This window comes from Plectrocnemia conspersa, unplaced genomic scaffold (assembly GCF_051122295.1).
Source record: "Plectrocnemia conspersa isolate PC_06_02 unplaced genomic scaffold, ASM5112229v1 ptg000012l, whole genome shotgun sequence".
NCBI classification, from domain to species: Eukaryota; Metazoa; Arthropoda; class Insecta; order Trichoptera; family Polycentropodidae; genus Plectrocnemia; species Plectrocnemia conspersa.
This window is the reverse complement of record NW_028277176.1, coordinates 28,979,138-28,999,531: the sequence shown is the minus strand read 5'-3', so window position 1 is coordinate 28,999,531 and position 20,394 is coordinate 28,979,138. Positions and strand designations below refer to the sequence as shown.

Genomic DNA, 20,394 nt, shown 5'->3' with positions numbered 1-20,394 from the left:
AAAAATAGACGTACATGATGTTATGATTCATGGTGAAAATACACTCATCTCCGATTACCGTGTAACGTGAAAAATGTATAATTTTCATTCTGACGATGTGAATAGTAGTAGTTTGTATATATATATATATATAATATTATATTATAGACATACCTTTCACTGTCGTCGTTCTGTCCCGATTGTTCGTCTTTGCCGTCGTCTCCTTGCGTCCCTTCGGACGCGGGCGTGCCTCCGCCGCTGTCGTTGCCGGATTCGCCGCTCGGGAGGACGACGTTGCCGTTGTTGGAGGCGTGAGTCGCGACGGCGCCGACCGGGCTGCCGAAGTTCTGGTTGTCGGCGGCCGCGGAGGCCGCCGGGTTTTGAACGTACGTCATCGCGGAACTGACGGGTAAAGTCACAACGGGGGAGTTGGTACCGGACATGATCGGCTGCGAGACCGCCGCCGTCGTTATGATGCTCTGCTGCTGCTGACTCTGCATGTGCGCGTCCATCTGGCTCTGCATGCTCATCTGGGCGTTCATCGACGGCATCGAGCCGACCTGAGGGACGAAGCCGCCCATGGCGACGTTCACTTGGTTGTGCATACCGGCTTGAGTCTGCACGACGTTAGTCGGAACGCCGTGCACCGACACCGACGACGGCTGCATCTGGGGCACCATGCTCTGCATCATCGGCTGCGGAGCTTGCTGGACGTTCGACATGGGAATCTGAGGCTGCTGAACGTTAGACATGGGCACTTGAGTCTGCTGAACCATGTTGGGCATGCCGTTCTGACTGGGGACCGACTGCGGAGGCATGACGTGCGTCATGGTCATCTGGCCGGGCTGAGGCGCGTGCGCCCCTTGCGGCTGAGACGAGGGAACTTGAGTCATCATGTGCTGGGTCATCGGCATCTGTTGGTTCATGTACATGGGATCGGGCACCTGACTGCCGTCCATGGACATGGGGACGCTCTGAGCGGGCTGAGACATCATCTGCATGGTCTGAGGCGCTTGGCTCATCGGATGCATGGGGACGGCCTGCTGCGGGTTCATCGCTTGCAAGTTGGACGGCAGCGTGGAGCCCTGAGCGCTCTGCATGCCGTTGGGCAGACTCTGCACCTGCTGAGAGTTGACGATGTTGGCCATCGCCTCTTGGGTGAGACTCTGACCCTGATAGAACTGCGGCACGTGCTGCGTCTGAACGAGCGGCTGCGGCTGCTGAGCCATGCCCATCATGGCCTGCTGGTTGGTCGGCTGCGGAACGGGCTGGCCGCCGTACGCCTGCTGCATCTGCTGGTGCATCTGGACCTGCGGCTGCATCTGAGGCTGCGGGTGCATCTGACCGTTCATCTGCGGCATCTGTTGAATCTGCTGCATGTGCGGCGGCATCGCCGGTTGGAACGTCTGCGGCTGCATGTGCTGCATCTGCGTCTGCTGCGGAGGCAGCGAGTGCGGCATCGGCTGCATCTGGGGCTGCTGAGGATGCATCTGATGCATCGGTTGCTGGGGAGCGACCTGCTGCATCTGCATGTGCATCTGAGGCATCTGTTGCATTTGAGGCACGCTCGGCATTTGAGTCAGATGCTGCTGGCCCTGCAGCTGCTGCATCTGAGCCTGCTGATTCTGGAGCTGAGCCTGCTGGCTCTGCATTTGAGCTTGCTGGCTCTGCATCTGGGCCTGTTGGTTCTGTATCTGCTGATGGATCTGCATCTGCTGCATCTGAGGCAGGCCCTGGGCTATGGCCTGCTGGAGCTGGTGAGACGGGAAACTTTGAGCGATCTGCTGAACCGGGGGAGGTTGCGTCTGTTGTGGGTGTTGCTGCGGCGGCGGACCGAGGTTCGCGTGAGAAACGGTCTGCGGCTGCTGAGGAGGCGGTTGCTGCTGCTGCTGCTGTTGTTGTTGTTGCTGCTGCTGCTGCTGTTGCTGCGCCATCTCGACGGGAGGAGAGAGCGCGGCGAGGGACTGGCCGGGCGACGCGCCCTGCTCTTTGGGCTGAGTCGACTGCGGCTGCGCGTCCTCGTGCTGGACGTCGTTGGGGATCTGAGGGTCGGGCTGTTGCTGCTGCTGCTGCTGGTGGTCCACGTTGTTGGCGGCCGTGTGGTCCAGGTAGTCCATGCACGTCCAGCGGCCGCGCCTGAAGGGCTCGGTGCTCTCGATCTTGACCACCTTGAAACGCTCGTTGCGCACCTGCTCGTGCATGGCGTCCTTGGCGTCGTGCTTGTGGTCGTGGCGTGGGTCGTGCCGCTGATCGACGCCGACCGACTGCGCCGACGGACCGTCCTGGCCGACTATCGCCAGCCCGTACTGGGCCGACGTGGGGATGACGGGAGCGCAGCCGAGAGAGGCGCTCGACGCGTTGTAGAACACGTCGTCCTTGGAGAACGTATCCTCGGAGAAGCTGGGCGTCTCGTTCTCGAGGTCGGTGACGCGAGAGATGTCGTCGGTGTGCGACTCGTCGAGGTCGTCGGCGGAGTCCTCGCCGGCGTCCTGCGCGGCGCGCGACCCCACCGTCACGGACGTGATCTGGAAGGAGGAGATCTTGCGCGCGGCCGGCTGGTGCGGCTGATGCTGCTGGTGAGCCGCGGCCGCCCCCGCCCCCGCCCCCGGCTTCTTGTCTTCGCGCTTCGGCCCCTTGCCGGACTGCGGCTGCGGCTGACCGTCGGCCATGCTGCGGCCGCTCAGCTCGGCGGCGACATGTCGGGCGCCGCCCTGCGCTCGACGCTCGACGCTCGACACTCGTCGTAGTCGCTCGACCGCTCGTTAGCCGCCGCGATTCGCGATTCGCGACCCTCCCGACCGGCGCGAGACGGCGCACACGCGCGCACACACACGCGCACGGCCCGCACTCCGCGCCCGCGCCCCGCGCACTCCGGAGCGCGCTCTTCGATCGAGCCCCCCGAACGGACTAAAATCTAAAACGCCTCCCCCCGTGACCCGTGATCATTTTTTAACGCACTTTTACAATTAAACCAGCGAAAAAATAACACCAAATCGACGTTTCAAAGCGGGCCGAAAACCGAGCGCTTAAGGCCAAAATCGCACTCGTCTGCGACGCAATTCGCCGCAAACGGTGACTCAAAAACGCGATAAGCTAACGATTAAGACGTTAAATTCGTTATTTTCGTTTATTTCCGTATTTTATATTTTACAAATAATTTTTTTGATGCATCTCGAAAAAAGAGGGGAGCGATTGTTCACTATATATCCCAACTATTATGGAAATTAATTAAATATTTATTTTATTTAACTAAAGATGGTGATAGGTAATCGATTTGAAAATATAAGCGTAAAAATAATTTGGATAGAAGTTATTAAAATTATAAGTCACATTTTTTAAAAACAGTTCCGGATAACTTCCATTCATAGTTGCAAATATTATTCCTTAATAATAATCATCCCACCTCTTCTTCTCACGCGATCCTATAAACATATCATAAATTAACTATGTCTTCTATGACTCATACAAGAATCAGGTGCGGGGACTCCTCAAAAAACAGCTTGTGAAAATTATAACAAAATGATTTATAAATGTGTTTTTTTATTTAATGTTTTAATCAAATTTTAATTACAGACAAAACGTTGAAAATTCATACTAATTTATCATCGGAGCGAGTTGAGGCAGAATTATTACCTAATATTATATAACATCAAGTTTTGATTTTTCAAACCAAAAATATGTGTTAGGGTTTACGACTTTTAAGTATAATAAATAAAACAAAGCAATCATTTAATAAATATATAATTATGTATTATTTATTTTCAATAATCTACAAAAAGTGACATTTCCGTTTAGTGAATAACATACTTTATTTTATGTGCCTAAAACATAAAAGTCGTAAATTTCTAAAAACAGTAAATATTTTACGTTGAAATTAATTACAATAAATATTTATTATCATTGTTCGATTCGCACCAAATCACATTAAAAAACTGTAAAAAAACACTACGAAAGAATAATATAATTATTATAATCGCATTTCTCACAAACATATTTTCCAACATTTTATGATTATAAAGTTGCCAAGATGACAACTTGGTTGTGCCAAATCTGACGATCGAAGTGAAAAGTTTGTTTTCTCTCTAATCTGTGTTTGATTGCCACCCGTCATTATTCGATTATCAGAAGTAAATACCGTGAAAAGAGTGTAAATCATTTAACCAGTTAATTAACAATCTTTTATAATAAATTTCAAAATATTTTATTTATTTAATAAAATATAGTAATGTCATTTTTTTTATCAAAAAGGAATATAAAGAAAAGAATAAGAGTAGGTAGATTGTATTTAAACGCAATGCATTTCTTTTTCCTGCTAGATTATGCTTATTATTACGAAAGTAGTATAAGCGCATTGAATATTAAGGGCTAACTCGAAAACGTGTATTTTAATAATGTGGTTAGACAGAATGTAAAAGTACAAAATTAGAATGAACGTATATTAACAGCATACTTGCAAAATAGCATTATATTGATAATATTATTATGGATCCCCCTGACATTTAATTTATTTTTTTATATTTCAAAGAATAACATCATTATTCTTTCATAAATCATTATTTTTTTCTGATTTGTAGTTGCAAAATTTTTCAGCATATACCCAGCGCTGATCCGAGAATATTCAATGCCCCGAGCTCTAAAAAAGATATGAGATTTTTTTGCTTAGGAGTGTTGGAGCTAAGAAAATGTTATATCAGATTTTTTTTAAACGAATAAAAATTTTCGAGATGACCTTTTTTGCCCAGTTGAATGGAGCTGCTTGTGCTAATACAAACATCCAACACTGTTTTAAATATAATCAAATCGCGCCCCCTTTGGAGTAATTGGCCCTGTATATATCGATAATAACTCAGTAACTTATGGTATATAGATAGTCTTGGACGGACTTCAGTAAGTTTATTTTTCTTAAAAAACCTATCAAGTTTGCTACCCTGCACTATAAATTTTATAGTTATCACTATAAATTTGATACCTTGTACTATAAATTTAAAACTTTGGGCTATAAAAACAGTCGTTTTAAAATTTAAACAAGTTTGGTGCGAACGAGCGGCAGCGAGCGAGCATTGGTCAGAACAGTGTGAACTATAAATGTTAGTAAAATCGTATTAAAAAAACGACAACAAATTGGCAAATATCCCCCCCCCCCCTCCACCAAAAAGCTGAAATGGCGCTCCACATGCTGTGTGCAGTCTTTTTTACATTTATAGTGCAAAATAATATTGTATAAATGTTTAACTTATCTACATGTATTTAAAATACAAATTTTTAATTGCTTGATTATATTAAATATTGCTGAATATGTACGTATTTATACATCTTCATATATTTATTATGTAATTTTCTTTTGTAGCTTATAGTGTATGTGTATATTGTATCTAACATGCCTCTTAAATTATTTTCTTATTGGGAATATCTTATATATATATATTAAATAATCAATAAAACTTTCAATGTTGGCAACACTATGAATTTATTAAAAGTTTATATTTTATTTAATTATAATGTTGAAGTCTTTGTATTTATATATATGTATGTATGTATATATACATATATATATATATATATATATATATATATATATATATATATATATATATATATATATATATATATATATATATATATATATATATATATATATATATATATATATATATATATATATATATATATATATATATATATATATATATATATATATGTGGTTGAATGCGTTTTCGCGGAGAAATATTTGGTTAATATTTCTAGGAGTCGGATTACTCCGCGTACTTTTTTGATTCCGTGTGGAATCATGGTCCCTACGTTTCGGCCAGATTCGCCCAGCCATCCTCAGGGGAAAATTGAGAATATGAACATCCGGTGTGGGCAAAGCCCAGCATGTGGTTGTTCAGATATATATATATATATATATATATATATATATATATATATATATATATATATATATATATATATATATATATATATATATATATATATATATATATATATATATATATATATATATATATATATATGTGGTTGAATGCGTTTTCGCGGAGAAATATTTGGTTAATATTTCTAGGAGTCGGATTACTCCGCGTACTTTTTTGATTCCGTGTGGAATCATGGTCCCTACGTTTCGGCCAGATTCGCCCGGCCATCCTCAGGGGAAAATTGAGAATATGAACATCCGGTGTGGGCAAAGCCCAGCATGTGGTTGTTCAGATCTGAACAACCACATGCTGGGCTTTGCCCACACCGGATGTTCATATTCTCAATTTTCCCCTGAGGATGGCCGGGCGAATCTGGCCGAAACGTAGGGACCATGATTCCACACGGAATCAAAAAAGTACGCGGAGTAATCCGACTCCTAGAAATATTAACCATATATATATATATATATATATATATATATATATAACATATTTTCATTAAAGATACTCTAAAATCAACATATTTTAGGCACTTTGAGGGTCGAAAGTATAAGTTGTTAAAAAGCTTTTATAAAAACATATTATAAAGATGGTGTTATTTTCACGTTTATTATTTCTGAAGATTACAAAATTATTGATCAATTCAAAATAAAAATTCGCTTTCAGTATTTATTTTTAAATATTTGATGACAAATAAACATATTTTAATTGATGTGTTTGTATGTTTATTTTATTTTTAGCTTGATTTGAATGGCCGCAACGCGCATTCTTATGACCAAGTCGAACAGATGATTGGCTTAGAACTAAGCTGCGCGCGTCACAATTCGTAGGAAATGTTCGATAAATTATTTACTCCCTGCGTGACCATATTATAGTTATAGTGCACACGTGCTAAATAATGTATATCTTCAAATTGTAAACAAATATAAATAATAATAAATAAATTATTACAGAAATATAACGATACAGTTTTATTTATTTTAATACTATATATTTTCTTTGCAAATAGAGATAAAATAAAAAAATATGCAAAATAGATTGCATCGGCCGGGAATCGAACCCGGGCCGCCCGCGTGGCAGGCGAGCATTCTACCACTGAACCACCGATGCTTACTGCTAATTGTTACCTTTTAACATTATACATCAATGTATATTTATATAAGGCAATGTATATAAGTATAATTAAAAAAGATATGACTTATATGTGTATATTAGTAAAATCTCTGAATTTTATTACTGGATATATTAAAATAAAATGATATTAAAACAGCGATTATCCTATTTATTATCCAGAGTGTGTGGCGAGTTATTCAGCTCAAGATCTAGTGTACTAGATCGGAAATTTGATCAATCAGAACCAGAGACAAACGATAGACCTTCAACGTCGCTTCATGTAGGTCAGTGCGATCCTTTTGCAGTGCGACAGGGCCGGATCGGGGACTCGGATTTTGCACTAGAGCCGGGAGAGACGCTCGAAACTCGCACGCCTTTTTGCGTTTTAATTTCGTTCTCAAATTGAATCATCGCAGGAACTCGGCGATCAAGTCCAAAAAGGCAATTTTCGAGGATCGCGTATATATCCTGGCTTCACCCACATTTGTATTCTTCCACGGCGATCCCCACTCCGTCTTCAATGTTCACACTAGCAAATGGGGCTAATTTGTTTTCATTCTTAAATTGACCGAGAGACTAAACATATAGGTTCAATTTCAATTCGAGCTCGGTCGCAGGATCACGCGAGTCCTAGACTTTGCGCCGAGGAGATGGCGTAGGAGCGGCTCGTGATGGCCTCCTTCCGGTCTTTCGATCGAGTTTCGGTCCGAGATGTGCAGTGATAACGTTTTCGGGTATGGAACGCGTATGAAACGTTGATTTTGTGCGTTTTGCGCTAGCGAAGATGGACGAAGACCGAGAGAAGAAGGAGGTCGAGGAAGATGAAGAAGTCGCCGACGGCGAGGAGAAGGAGGAGGATTCGGACAACAACAAACTATTGAGGCGATTGGGGATCAATCCCAATCTGTTGATGCTAAAAGTCACGCTTTTCGTCATGTACGGCGCTACGGCGTCGCTTTTGCCTTATCTGACTATCCACATGCAGAGTATAGGACTGACCGTGCCTGAAATATCGTTCGTATACTTAGCGCTGCCTTTCACGACTTTCCTGAGTCCTCCGATCACAGGTCAGTGGCAGCTCGAGCTCACGAGTCGAATCGAAGAACCGCACGTAAACGCATTCGCATTTTCAGGCTTTCTCGTCGATAAATTCGGCCAGTACAAACCTGTAGTGATCGTAACGCTGATTCTGAACGCGGCGTGCCATCACTCGCTGCTGTATATTCCTCACCAGGAGACGCCCGGAATAATGCCCTCCGCCTATGTGATGAAGCATCCCGTGACCGGAGACGTAGAGGTACTTCTATTGAATAATTACCTCTTTAAACTGGCGGAATATGAGAAAAAAGCGGACGAAACTTATGTCACCGTATTTATATATTTCACTAACGGTGTTCCTTGAAGAACTTTAGCAAATTGCTAACATCCGTCCGCCGAGCAAATTAACTAATAGTGTTACAATATGTGTGGATGTCATCGTGAATTAGGTATGAAGATTAAGTACAATTGATAGAGATTCATTGGAGTTATCGTGACGTGCGCGAGGTGAACCGTTGCGCTGGAACTGCGACTTCTTGCCCAAATTTGTAACGTCCCTTTTGCGAGTTTACAGATATGGTGGAGCCCTTGCCCTAGCCGCGAGTGTCCCGAGGAGGAAGTCGTCGATCTGGTGCTCAACAGCTGTGTGAGCCACTGCGTCCTGCTGGAAGCAGCCACCACCACAACCTTTGCACCGGAGACGACTCGAATCACTCCAGTTGATCTTGGAAGCGAAGATGACCTCAATTTGTACAACGGTACGACCACTACCGACGAATATGATTACGCGGAGAGATCTACGGTCGAACAGGATACTGAACCGAATTTCAGGTAATTGCAGTTTGATAAATTATAGACTCTATTAAGCCATCTAAATATATATCTTATGAACTCCTGTCCATATATTAGACGAGCTAGTTACAGAAATATTATTCTATATGGTCTTTGCAAGATTAAAACAAGGTGTTGTCAAGATAATAAATAGCTAGAATTTACGCCAAGTTCAAATTAAGTTTATAAACTTAAACTTGAAAGATATGATAAGGGTTTACTGAAGAAACATTTCATAGATCCATAAGATTATCTTAGCCTTATAGTAACAAAACTTTTAATAAAAAGCATTCTATCAAAAGAAAAATATTTCAAGTAAAATGTTTGTATAGTTTGAAACAGAGATTTTTTTTTAAAAAAAAGGTGCAGAAACTCACTTCTTGTCAAGCTTTTTACTAAAGAAAATATCATTTAAATTACATTTAAAACAGCTTTTCCTATGATACGAAGGGCATATAAAATTAAACAGATTTTTTAATATATTTTTCTTTACTTTAGACATGTCAAATCTTAAGTTTAACGAACAAATACAAATATACGACTAAAAACTAAATATAAAATAAAATATATATTTGAATAAAAGTTTATATTGATTTCCAAAGTTTTGCCCAATTCTCGTCTGACAAATCGTCTTGATTCATATTTTTAGTGTTGGTGTCTATGCTAGAATGAAATCTGAGAAACCATAGATCTACGTATTTTTAAGGATCCAAAAGTGGCAAAGGTGGTCCGACGAGTTTGATGAACAAAATTGAATACAAAATATTCGGTACGCGACAATTGGGCGACGGACAAATGGGTGATTCCGATCAATTGGGCGACAGAAATTAAATATATATATATATATATATATATATATATATATATATATATATATATATATATATATATATATATATATATATATATATATATCCAATACAACGTAAATATTCTATGATATTTTCTCTATTGTACCTCAAAACGTTTATATTTTTCTTTTGATCAGCTTCTTCGTAACGTCTATTTTGCGCTGATGTTCAAAACCTGTTTTGGATTTTTCTGAGACCATTGCTAAAAATCCATAAATTTGGATGACTTGGACTGCTACCAATGCTCAATTACAGTTTCCGATGACATGCTTTGGCAAAATTATTGATAAACAATTATGATAAACAGTCCAAACGTCGAAGGGAAAAATCGGTGGAGCTCTAATTCTATTGTTTCTTAGGCGACCTATATAAGTGTTCGTAAACTATTCTAAAATTTATTCTAATTCATTGGATAAATGATTCTCCAATTCAGAAATAGCATGTATAATATCTTGTTCTGGAATGAAAGCAAATGAAGTAATCATTTTTGAATTTAATGCGAATTACGCATCAGAATTGTATCTGGTCTAAAGATTATATGAAGCTAAATGCTTTCGAAGATTTTGCACCAGATGAATGATCGGGATCAAGTAATGGACACATTTCATTTATCATATAAAATAATTTTGTGTATGTTTCAAGAGTCTTATTATGTAATAAACAAAATAAAATATAAAAAGCAGAACCTCCATCCTTTCTAGCCAATATAAAAAAATTGAGAAAATAAAAGGGGAGAAAGTAAAAATGTGCCATTCACAAATAATGCTTTCATGCTTTGGCTCCACATTACATGACTTTCACGACCAAAAATTTAGATTCTCATTGGATCGATTGGTTCTGATCCAGAATCAGCTAAAAGAAAACGTTAAAATTGTGATGGACTAAATTCATAATTTAAATATTCTGCAGGAATAATTATTTTTTCTTTAGAATCAGGATTAAGTGGGGCCTCTATTTTTTTAAAAAATATTCTTCTTTGAATATTTCTGCGAAGGCTGTGGAAGCAGAAGAAACATTTTCTAGAATTTTGATTTGTGATGGGTTGCTCACTGTCGAATCTGCTAATTTTTTAGCTGCTGTACTATTTGGGTTATTACTCTGGCCGCATTTCCAGAAATGCTACATGTGTGTTCATGTTTTTCAGAAATAAATGATCCATCACTAAGACTTGTCCAGATTCTAGCTTTACAGTCTTTGTTTTTATTTTCACATCGCCAGAATTAAATCAACCCTTTTAAAATTTGCTGTTTAAACCCAAACTTTAACCTAACTTGACATAATAAAAGTTCTAAAACTAATTACAATTTTAGAACTTTCATTACCGCTTTACAAGATCGAAAATAGCCCTGGTTTGAAATAACGTGTTGTTATTTAATTAAAAAAAATCTTTAGCAAAATCAGAGGCGACTCTTGATAAAAAAAAGAAGAAAGACTTCCAGTTGTGCTTATTTTTTTACATTATTTCTCCATTTTTAATACTATTATAGAAAACTTGAACAAATCATTTATATATATTCAATTAATAGTTCTGCAACGAACCGCCACTGGTATTTTTATATATACATATGTACTATAGTAACAACTGTAATGTTTTTAGCGAAATCTTAGGTGTCAAGGCTATTTGCGACATTCGAGTTGTACAGAAAACATGACAAAAATATACTTCACTAAAATACATACAATATTATTTTTTTCGTCGAGTCTTACAACAATAGTTCTCACTTAGTATAATTAGCTAAGGACGATCAAAAACATATGTTGAGCATTCAGAGGGATTTTTATGTCATGTAACAACGGAGTTCCGGCACCTTTTTTACGGTATTTTTAATGTTGCAAAAGCAATTGTTACTGAATACACGTGCTTAGCGATTGACAATCTGTGGTACATTTTATTTTTTTATTTTTATAAATGTGACTTCAATATTTTAATTTTATAATTTTTTAGTGTAAAAGTTTAACCCCAAGTTTAAAAATGAATGAAAATTCTAGTTACTTCTCAACAGCCGGTCCCAGTTAAAAAGTCCAAAACACGACAAAAAATATTGGTGCAAGTTGCTGATTTTGAATCATCTCAATCTAATCTTTAGGAGCAAGGCCAAACTCAAAATTATTGCCGGATTTTTTTGCTCATTAGATCAACAATACGATTTTTGTTCAAAAATTAATGGTTGAACATACACAAAATGAAACATAGCTGGACACAAATTTTCAAAGAATGAGAACAAGGAAACGACGAGAAAGCATTTCAAAAAAAATTTTCGTTCACAGCGAATTTGCTGCACGCAAAACAGCGTTGAAAATTATTCCTGAAACCGAAAAAAATACGATTGAGTTTTTTTAAATCATTATCTCGCGAAAAAGTAATAACAGCAAAAAAAATCTGTATATAAAGTAGCAAAGGAAAATCAACCAATATATACTTTTAAAAGTGAAATTTATCTCCAAGAACTGAATGGAGTTGAAATGGGTAGTATTCTTCATTAATATTGTGAATCATATAAGTGATGAAATGAGAAAAAATGTGTTTAAAGAAATTGTTTAATCGAAAAATATAATTTCATTGATAATTGATGAATCAATCACCACAAGCAAAAAAATTACCTTCATTGTGTATGTTGGATGCTGTATAGAAAGTGTTGGAATGAAAGCACAGACTTGATCGAACTTGAAAAAGGAATATTTGAGTCCTTACTCCAAAGTCTTGATTTTTATGGGATGACGGAAGATTATTTAACAAAATATTTAGTTTCGGTAGCATGCGATGGCACTGCTGTGATGTTAAGATGTAAATGTGAAAATATTTCACATCATGAAACTTTTCTAAAAATGATCCTCCTATTGACTTGAAAACATTTTATTATTTCAAGTCAATTGAAAAAGTGATAATAGATAGCAAAAATGTCGAGTTTGTACTTTGGGCTCGTGTATTTGACCAAATATATTGGGATGAAAATATTGATGTTCAGTTGACATTTGGGAAGATAGAAATTAGAAACATGTGGACATTGCGAATACATTCTCGAAAAGACATTCTGAAAATATATTGGGTTCAATATATATTATAAATTCTATTCCTATTTCTTCAAGTGAACGTGAAAGCGGGTTTTCACAAATTAACCTAATTATTACCTCAACAAGAGCTTCGTTCAAGATCATTACAGTTTCGGCACTTTTGTTCATCAAACTCGTCGGACCACTGGTACCACTTATCGATCCTTCAAAATACGTTGATCTGTGGTTTCTCAGATTTCAGTATGAATTTTAAAGAAATCGACATTTAAAAAAAAACAAATACTGACTGGTCAACTTATGTCCCTCTCTGAAAAATCCTTGCCTCCACCGTCCACCAAATTCCCCGGAGCCGGTTTTCCCACTGAGATTTGTCCATTGCCCACCGGTGGATGTTATTGCCCACTTTGAGAACCTCTGATTTAAAGTACATATCCAATATCCTAAAATTTTGTTACAAGTTAATTTAAAATTTCATTTGTATGTTATTGTAAGCATTTATGTAATTTTCAGATATAAAAATTATAAGATTTACATTAAATTACATTTCAATAAGTTCATCGTTACCAACAAACCTTAAATTTAAGTTATTGTGTAACATGAAAAAAATACAATAACTTCTATTTGAATACTATTGTATTATTATGAATCATATTGAATAATATTTTTTATTATTATACAATTTTAACACAGACTCTTTACATAAATTATTTGTTCAGTTAATCTTTAATATCCTATAAACATATGATTCTTACAATGTTTTTGTTTGTACAATATCTTTATAAATCCAATTATGATTACTTAGTGAACATATTGACTTTCGTCACAAATAATACAATATTTGCTGCAATCTTTTCTAAAAAGTATTTTTTCAATGCTTTTAAGATTAATTTATAATATGTTACAACTAATAAATCTACATTTTACTTACAGTCAAGAAGATTATTCAAACTTTAACGAGACCATTGAGAAACATGACTACGGGGCTTATTTCAGCATCGATATGCATCCTGATCTCGGAGAACCCGTAGAACAGCTGGGAATAGAAATTGAACAGGTATATTATCAATGTTCATCTTATTATAGTATTTCTTTAAAATTAAATTATATTTCAGGATGAAAATGAAACAGTGACAGACTTTCGCCAAAGATTTGGCGAAAAGATGCTATGGGACGCCGGCGTCAATTTAACAGCTCTTGATAAAGAAGACTTAAGATGCGGAGGACTAGTACTATCGTCTAATATAAGCATTTTGACAACTTTCAGTTTGACAACTGAATGCATGGTGCAAAGATGTAATTTTAGGTAAAGAGTTACTCTTAATTAAAGCCCGGTATTAGGTTAATTCTAATATATTTTCATGTTGATGAGTATTGCTAATGTTTTCTATATATTTATAGACACGGAGGACCAGATATATGTCCACCAGATTATAAAGAAAGCGATGATACAACATTCTTGATTTACTTCATATTGAGATTCTTAGGCACTATTATGCTTTCGGCCGGAGTGACGATTATGGATCCTATTGCTTTGACGATGATACAAAAGTACGGTGGTGATTTTGGTAGAGAAAGGTTGTTTTCGAGCATCGGAATGGCAATATTTTCACCGATAACTGGAATGCTCATTGATATGAAGAGTAAAAAAGTTGGTGAGTAATATACTTCCAGAATGACTTTGTTCTGTTCCTGTTTTGAGGTACTATAGAGTAATTTTTCATGATATTTCACTTGACACATCACCAATAATTAAAGACAGCAATATATTATATATGAGAGTGAGTCAAATGAAATCGTTAATATTTTTTTATGTAGTATTCATGGCAGTCAATACGAATTTTCTAGAACGTAGAAAGTGCATAGATAAATCTTCAAATTACTGTTGATAATCTAACTATTCTCAAGGAATTCATGTTTTGGGTTTTGAAACATCTTCGAGAGCCATTATCACGTTCTTTTTTGATACCCGTTAGAGCCAGGGCGTTTGCACTAGCAAACTCACTTATACCTATCGTAACCCAGCTACTTAATACGCTGGCATTTCACTTGTTCTATTTAATGTCAGGTACGAGGATCTGGTTCAGTTCGTATCATTTCATTTTGATATTTTGTATTTTTTTCTTATTTATTGTTTTTTGATCATGACACATTAAAAAAATAAATGTTGCAACGAAACACCTGTACATTGTACTGGTAACAATGTTATTTTTGAGTAAGTTTTTTTAAGTGTTCTAAAATTACCCCTTGTTCATTTTAAAAGAGAGTATACAATGAGATGTTTGTGTATGAAATTTCTTCAGTTTCGGTGAGAAGATTGTTCGCCCTCTTGTGGTAGTGTACACAAGTTACATCTCCAGTAATAATTCTTCGTTGCAAAATTGCCTAACAGACATCAATACGCCATTCTATTTCTGCGCTTGTTGTGGTGTACTGATTAATGACTCATATGTAGAAGGCTATTTTATTTATTGTAACTCGATGATTTCTTTACGATGCCTTAAGTAGCTGCAATTCACTTTGATGTTTACTATAGAACTCAAGTTATTTCGAAACGATTTACTCCACTCGTATTCTTGTTGTAGTGACAAACGTGCATCACCTTACTGAAATTTCATTAGTCTGTGAATCTCAATGGGTATCACCTGTTGGTCACATGTCGGCCAATGCTACCAATATACAGGATGATAGAATAATGTTTTCAATTTGACACACCCTCGAGAGAATTGAAAAGACCGCAGGTAAATAATTTTGCAAAACCTCGGGTCTATATTAATAATTTAAACCAATAAACTTTCATTGATAATCCCCTTTCTTCACTCCTACTCGTTCAAGTGTTTTCACCATAATAAGCAATACGAGTCATTGTGAAAGCTCCATTTAAATGCATGGTTATTACTGTCTCTACAATGCCCGTTGAATAAACTTTTATTTACTTACAGGTTACACCGATTACTCAGCTGCGTTTTACACGTACGACGTCCTATTGGCTATATCCGCAATGACCGTGTTCATGATGCCATTGGGAGCAAAACTCCCCGCCGATAATCTATTCCGTGACTTGATAAACATTATTAAAATGCCTCACGTAATCGTCTTCATATTCTTCTTATTCGCTCTTGGTAACTTTTGGGGGTTCATTGAATCATTCTTGTTCTTGTATTTGAAAGAGCTAGGAGCTCCAAACTATTTACTAGGTATATCATTTCATTCTATAGACTTAATAAATAGAATCATATGCTCATTTTCATGTATTCCCATTTTAGGTATCACAGTAACAGTCGGTACGCTCAGTAGTATACCATTTTTGTACGGAGCTGATTATATAACGTCAAAAGTCGGACACGTGAACGTTATAGTGATTGCTTTCTTTTCACATGCTGCACGTCTCGTTGGATATTCAATAATTGAGTTAGTTTTACATCTCTCTTTTCTTATTTTATGTGCATTGGCATTGGTAATAAGTATTTATGAATAATATTTTATAAAATTTAAGGAATGCTTGGTGGTGTTTTCCATTCGAGGCCATGGAATCACTCTCCGTTCACTTGATGTGGGTAGCTGCTGCAACTTATTGTGCTTTATTAGCTCCGAAAAGTTTGTTAGCCACTTTGATAGGCGTTTTAGGAATGGCTCACTTCAGTCTAGGTAAAACTATATACTTTGTATTAAGCCACACTAAACAATATTTATTATTTTAACAAAATTCTTAGGGCGAGGGAGTGGCAGTTTTGCCGGAGGAATTCTCATAACATCATTCGGTACACGTGAAGCGTTTAGATACATGGGTTTGGTAGCATGTTTGGGCGGTATCAGTTATGGTCTACTTCATTACTTTTGGCTCCGTAAGCTAAAGCACGTTCTTGCGACCGACGAAGATTTGGACGATATTGGTATGTATATAATAAAGCTTTCAATACCAGTATCCCCGTATTCTAATCAATTTTGAATACCGAAATATCTGTATTTTGGTTTTAATTTCTGTATAGAGCGGAGATTTTTATTGATAGAAAGCTGCTTAGTATAACAAAATCATAAGAATCTCATAAAATTGTAATATATTTAACAATTTTAGTTTATGATATATATTTCTATAAGAGAATATGCATCTATTTGAAATTTCTAGTTCAATTATTATATTTATTCATCTCCAAGGAATGAGTTTTTAAAATGTGAGCCTAAATCTTCGCAGTTTCTTCTCAAAATATGTTTGCTTAGTTCATTTTAACGATGTAACGATTTATATATGTATATGTTTTTACTAGCTCATTGTTTACTACACTTGTATTTACAAATGTTATATAATTTATAATAACGTGACAAAGTTTAATAGTTCAAAAGCTGCCCGTAGTTCCTCGATGAATTCACAGACCTCACAGTGTAGTGCCCATAATATCAGGTGTTGCTTGTTGGCTTGCGTTTAAAGGGTTGGCCTTTGCTCGGTGGAAGTCCATAGCGCCTACTGCCATACTAGACGACCTTTGTGCACATCAGGGAGTTCTGTGACTGTGTGGAATTTATAGGCAGGCATCTTGGAATTCATAGGCAGGCATCTTGGAATTCTTCGGTGGTGTAGTGTAGACTTTGGATAAGTTGGTTGCTCTTGTCTCATCTGATTTTATACTAGAAAATGCACCCTTGTTAGTCGACTTTTTTTCAGTAAAGTTGTATTTTCACTAGTGAAGTTCAAATACATTTTCACCAGTAGATATATATTTCTACCAGCGAAAATATAATTTAACTGATAGGCGGTAATATGCTGCTCTAAAAAGTCTATAAAACTCAAACCGTCGAAAAAGTATTTAAAACTAAAAACTCTACAGTCGCGGAACGTTCATTTGCTATTCAAACTAAAACCTAACCTAATGAAAGTTCTAAAACTAATTATAGTTTTAGAACTTTCATTAGGTCAAGTCCGCAACACAGACTAAGCAAATCATATATCTGGAGAAAATAAGCAGAAAAGAAATACAGACAGACGTCGCATCCCGCATATTGCTCCATAGTTTGTCTGCACTTGGATATTATTGTTTTAAAAAATATGATAGCTATTCTTATCGATATTACTACGGACTTGAGCGAGCATGTGAGAGTATTGGTTAAAGTGTATTTAAACTCCTATTGGCCTCTTTATGTATTTTACACTGTGTTTGGCCTTTACTTTTTGTTAATTTATAGTTTTGCAAATTTTTTTGTTTTGATAATTTATTCTGATTAATATATTCGTTTTATGTCAATATATTATATAATAAAGTTTAAAAATATTTCTTTTTACTCACTGGTATTCAAGTATTGAATTTAAAAAATAAAAAATGTCCTAGTATTGAAAGCTATAGTAATATTTTACTATTTTTAACTTATTTAATTTTAATAGCAGAGAGTGGCGATAGTGATAAATTGAATTCGGAGCTGTCAACCAAAGAAGTCGGAACTATGGTATCGACGGAACGTCTTTCAATGATGATACATTACAATCCCATTGGATCGTTAACGTCTTTACCGAGAAATTCAAGAGTTAGAGTTAGTAAATGTAATATTCAAGATGTCCAATATATGCTTGTAATATACGTTTTATAAATTATAGTTATCGCAAGGTGATATAAATGAATTGTACCGTACAAGAAGTAACAGTACACGCAGGAATAGTAATGTTGAAATATCAAACAAATCGACTCCTAGAGGCAGTGCTTCTAAGATGGATTTGTTGAAATCTGCTTTGGAAATCAATCACACAAAGAACAACATATCACATCCATCGTTGTGTAGGAACGTTGAAAGTAATAGTAATAATAAGGTAAACGTTATTAAATCTTGTATATATTTGGGTAAGATTATGTAGTTATATTAATGTTGTAGTTAGCGCGTAGTGCTCCAAAATTGAATCAGAAGAACATATCTCAAATGGCACTAGCTGTGCTGGTCGATCACGAACGTATGAAACGAAGAGATTCGATACCGGAAGAGATTGAGGAAGAACGACTTTCTCAAATCAGCAGTTTTCCAAAGTGCACCAAGAGATGTGACAGAGGAAAAATTTCAGATTTAATTAAAAATAACCGCAGAGAAGAGTCGAAGAAGAGAAACAGTTGGCATTCCGACGATAGCAATCCAACCTAAGCAGTGACATAGTGAAGTGTATAAATCATAAGTAGCAACCAATGAATTAAATGTTAAACAAACCGAGTACAAATTACAGACCATTAGAAAGTTTACGGAGTGTATTCAATGGAAGTCACAAATTTGATTATAATATGAAGAAAAGTTGCATTATAAAGTGTAAGTTATTTTATTGTTACGTTAAGAACATTTCATGTATATAATTTTTAGTTAAATATGAAAGCATAAAAAAATATGAAAATTTGTATTAATTCAATAAATAAATCTACTTAAATTGTTTCGATAACAAATACGATGGTGTAACAATTTATAAATTGTATTTTATAACGTGTAACATTGTATAGAAAGATACATTCGTAAGTTTAATTTCTTTTTCTTATGTAAAGATTAAATTTATTTATTGTACGTGTGGTGGTGTATCATCTGTGATCTTACAATTTAAGAATAAACACATTTCACCTGTACGTTTTGTAAGAAATAAATTATTTCATTGAGTTACATATAGTTTATTATATATAAATATAAATATTTTAAAATAAAAAAACAGCAAAAGTAGGGCTCAACCGGGATTTGAACCCGGGACCTCTCGCACCCAAAGCGAGAATCATACCCCTAGACCATTGAGCCGGTACACTGAACTGTGTTTTTTTCTGAGTGTGATGTCGGGCAACATTCTAATTATAATAACAGAGAAAATATTGAAGTCAAATTAATTTAATTATGATTTTAGGTAACTAAGGATTAATATACACGTGAATAACTTTAGATCGAAAGGTAAAAGTGTCGCTAATATTAATTATTCATACTTCTAATTCAAATTTGACATTGATTCCGGGAATATATCAGTGTTGCCATGCTCTCGTTTTCGTGCGAAATTTTCCCGTAAATAAATATTTTTTATATTATTTAATATATACTAATTAAAATACCATACATTTTGCTTTATATAAATTGTATTGTGTAATGTATTAACATAATTTATTAAAATATTGTGTTTTACGTTAATATCCATGCTTCAAACCATATATTTGCATTAAATAATTATTTAATTTTTCAGAGTCATCTGCTGGATTACTGGTTTATTAAAATAGTAATAAATATTAAATCCAAATGGCGCTATTTTCAAAATATATAAAACGTTATCTGCTCTGCGTAACGTAATTTTATGCCTATTTCATACAAAACGTTCATATACTGTTTGTTATGTAAAAGTAAAATATTTACTAGCACATTTTACCCTGGGATGTAAATCGCGATCGTGCGGAAAAGCTACAACGTTTTAGAATGTCGTAAAAAATCTTTACAAACCATAAACCGATATGTCCACTCAGGGGCGGATTGGTGATTCATTGCCGGTCCTGAAAAAATAATTCTTCTTTAAAAATTATAATATAAATAATGTACATTTAGTATAGATAAATTATTAATTGTGATTGGCACAACGACGAATACGAATTACCTGCAATTTGAATTAGTAATTAATTACCTAACGAATATTTTTTCCATTATTTCGAAATAACACAAATTAACTATTGTATATAATT

The 20,394-nt window shown here is 36.4% G+C and overlaps 2 protein-coding genes and 2 non-coding genes across 8 annotated transcripts in view; 1 reads left to right on the top strand and 3 right to left on the bottom strand.

Moving 5' to 3' along the window:
* LOC148228875 (uncharacterized) overlaps window positions 1–2,830 on the bottom strand; it is a 113,135-nt gene extending 110,305 nt beyond the window's left edge. For all 4 annotated transcript variants that reach the window (XM_088200758.1, XM_088200760.1, XM_088200759.1 and 1 more), the window contains exon 1: window positions 154–2,830. In XM_088200758.1, the coding sequence (XP_088056884.1) occupies window positions 154–2,648 (2,495 nt within the window). In that variant the 5' untranslated portion in view covers window positions 2,649–2,830. The remainder of the gene's footprint in view (window positions 1–153) is intronic.
* A 4,100-nt stretch (window positions 2,831–6,930) lies between these two features.
* TRNAG-GCC (transfer RNA glycine (anticodon GCC)) lies at window positions 6,931–7,001 on the bottom strand. Its single transcript has one exon. It is a non-coding gene; the product is annotated as a tRNA-Gly (tRNA).
* A 325-nt stretch (window positions 7,002–7,326) lies between these two features.
* Window positions 7,327–19,348, top strand: LOC148228873 (uncharacterized). 2 transcript variants are annotated; one of them, XM_088200757.1, is made up of 13 exons: window positions 7,327–8,071; window positions 8,138–8,301; window positions 8,617–8,873; window positions 13,667–13,790; window positions 13,849–14,039; window positions 14,135–14,388; window positions 15,676–15,930; window positions 16,000–16,144; window positions 16,230–16,381; window positions 16,447–16,626; window positions 18,108–18,247; window positions 18,318–18,527; window positions 18,590–19,348. In XM_088200757.1, the coding sequence occupies exons 1-13, from the start codon at window positions 7,789–7,791 to the stop codon at window positions 18,848–18,850; spliced, it is 2,616 nt and encodes an 871-aa protein (XP_088056883.1). In that variant the 5' UTR covers window positions 7,327–7,788; the 3' UTR covers window positions 18,851–19,348. The 2 variants fall into 2 exon arrangements, with proteins under 2 accessions (XP_088056883.1, XP_088056881.1); XM_088200755.1 differs by having other exon boundaries at window positions 7,560–8,071; window positions 18,108–18,253.
* A 57-nt stretch (window positions 19,349–19,405) lies between these two features.
* On the bottom strand, window positions 19,406–19,477 carry TRNAP-UGG (transfer RNA proline (anticodon UGG)). Its single transcript has one exon. It is a non-coding gene; the product is annotated as a tRNA-Pro (tRNA).
* Window positions 19,478–20,394: the final 917 nt, after the last annotated feature.

Coding starts and splice junctions, on each gene's coding strand:
- LOC148228873 (XM_088200755.1), top strand. CDS start 7,789: ATGGACGAAGACCGAGAGAAGAAGGAGGTCGAGGAAGATGAAGAAGTC. Junction 8,874..13,666: donor GATACTGAACCGAATTTCAG/GTAATTGCAGTT, acceptor TTTTACTTACAG/TCAAGAAGATTATTCAAACT. Junction 14,040..14,134: donor GTGCAAAGATGTAATTTTAG/GTAAAGAGTTAC, acceptor ATATATTTATAG/ACACGGAGGACCAGATATAT.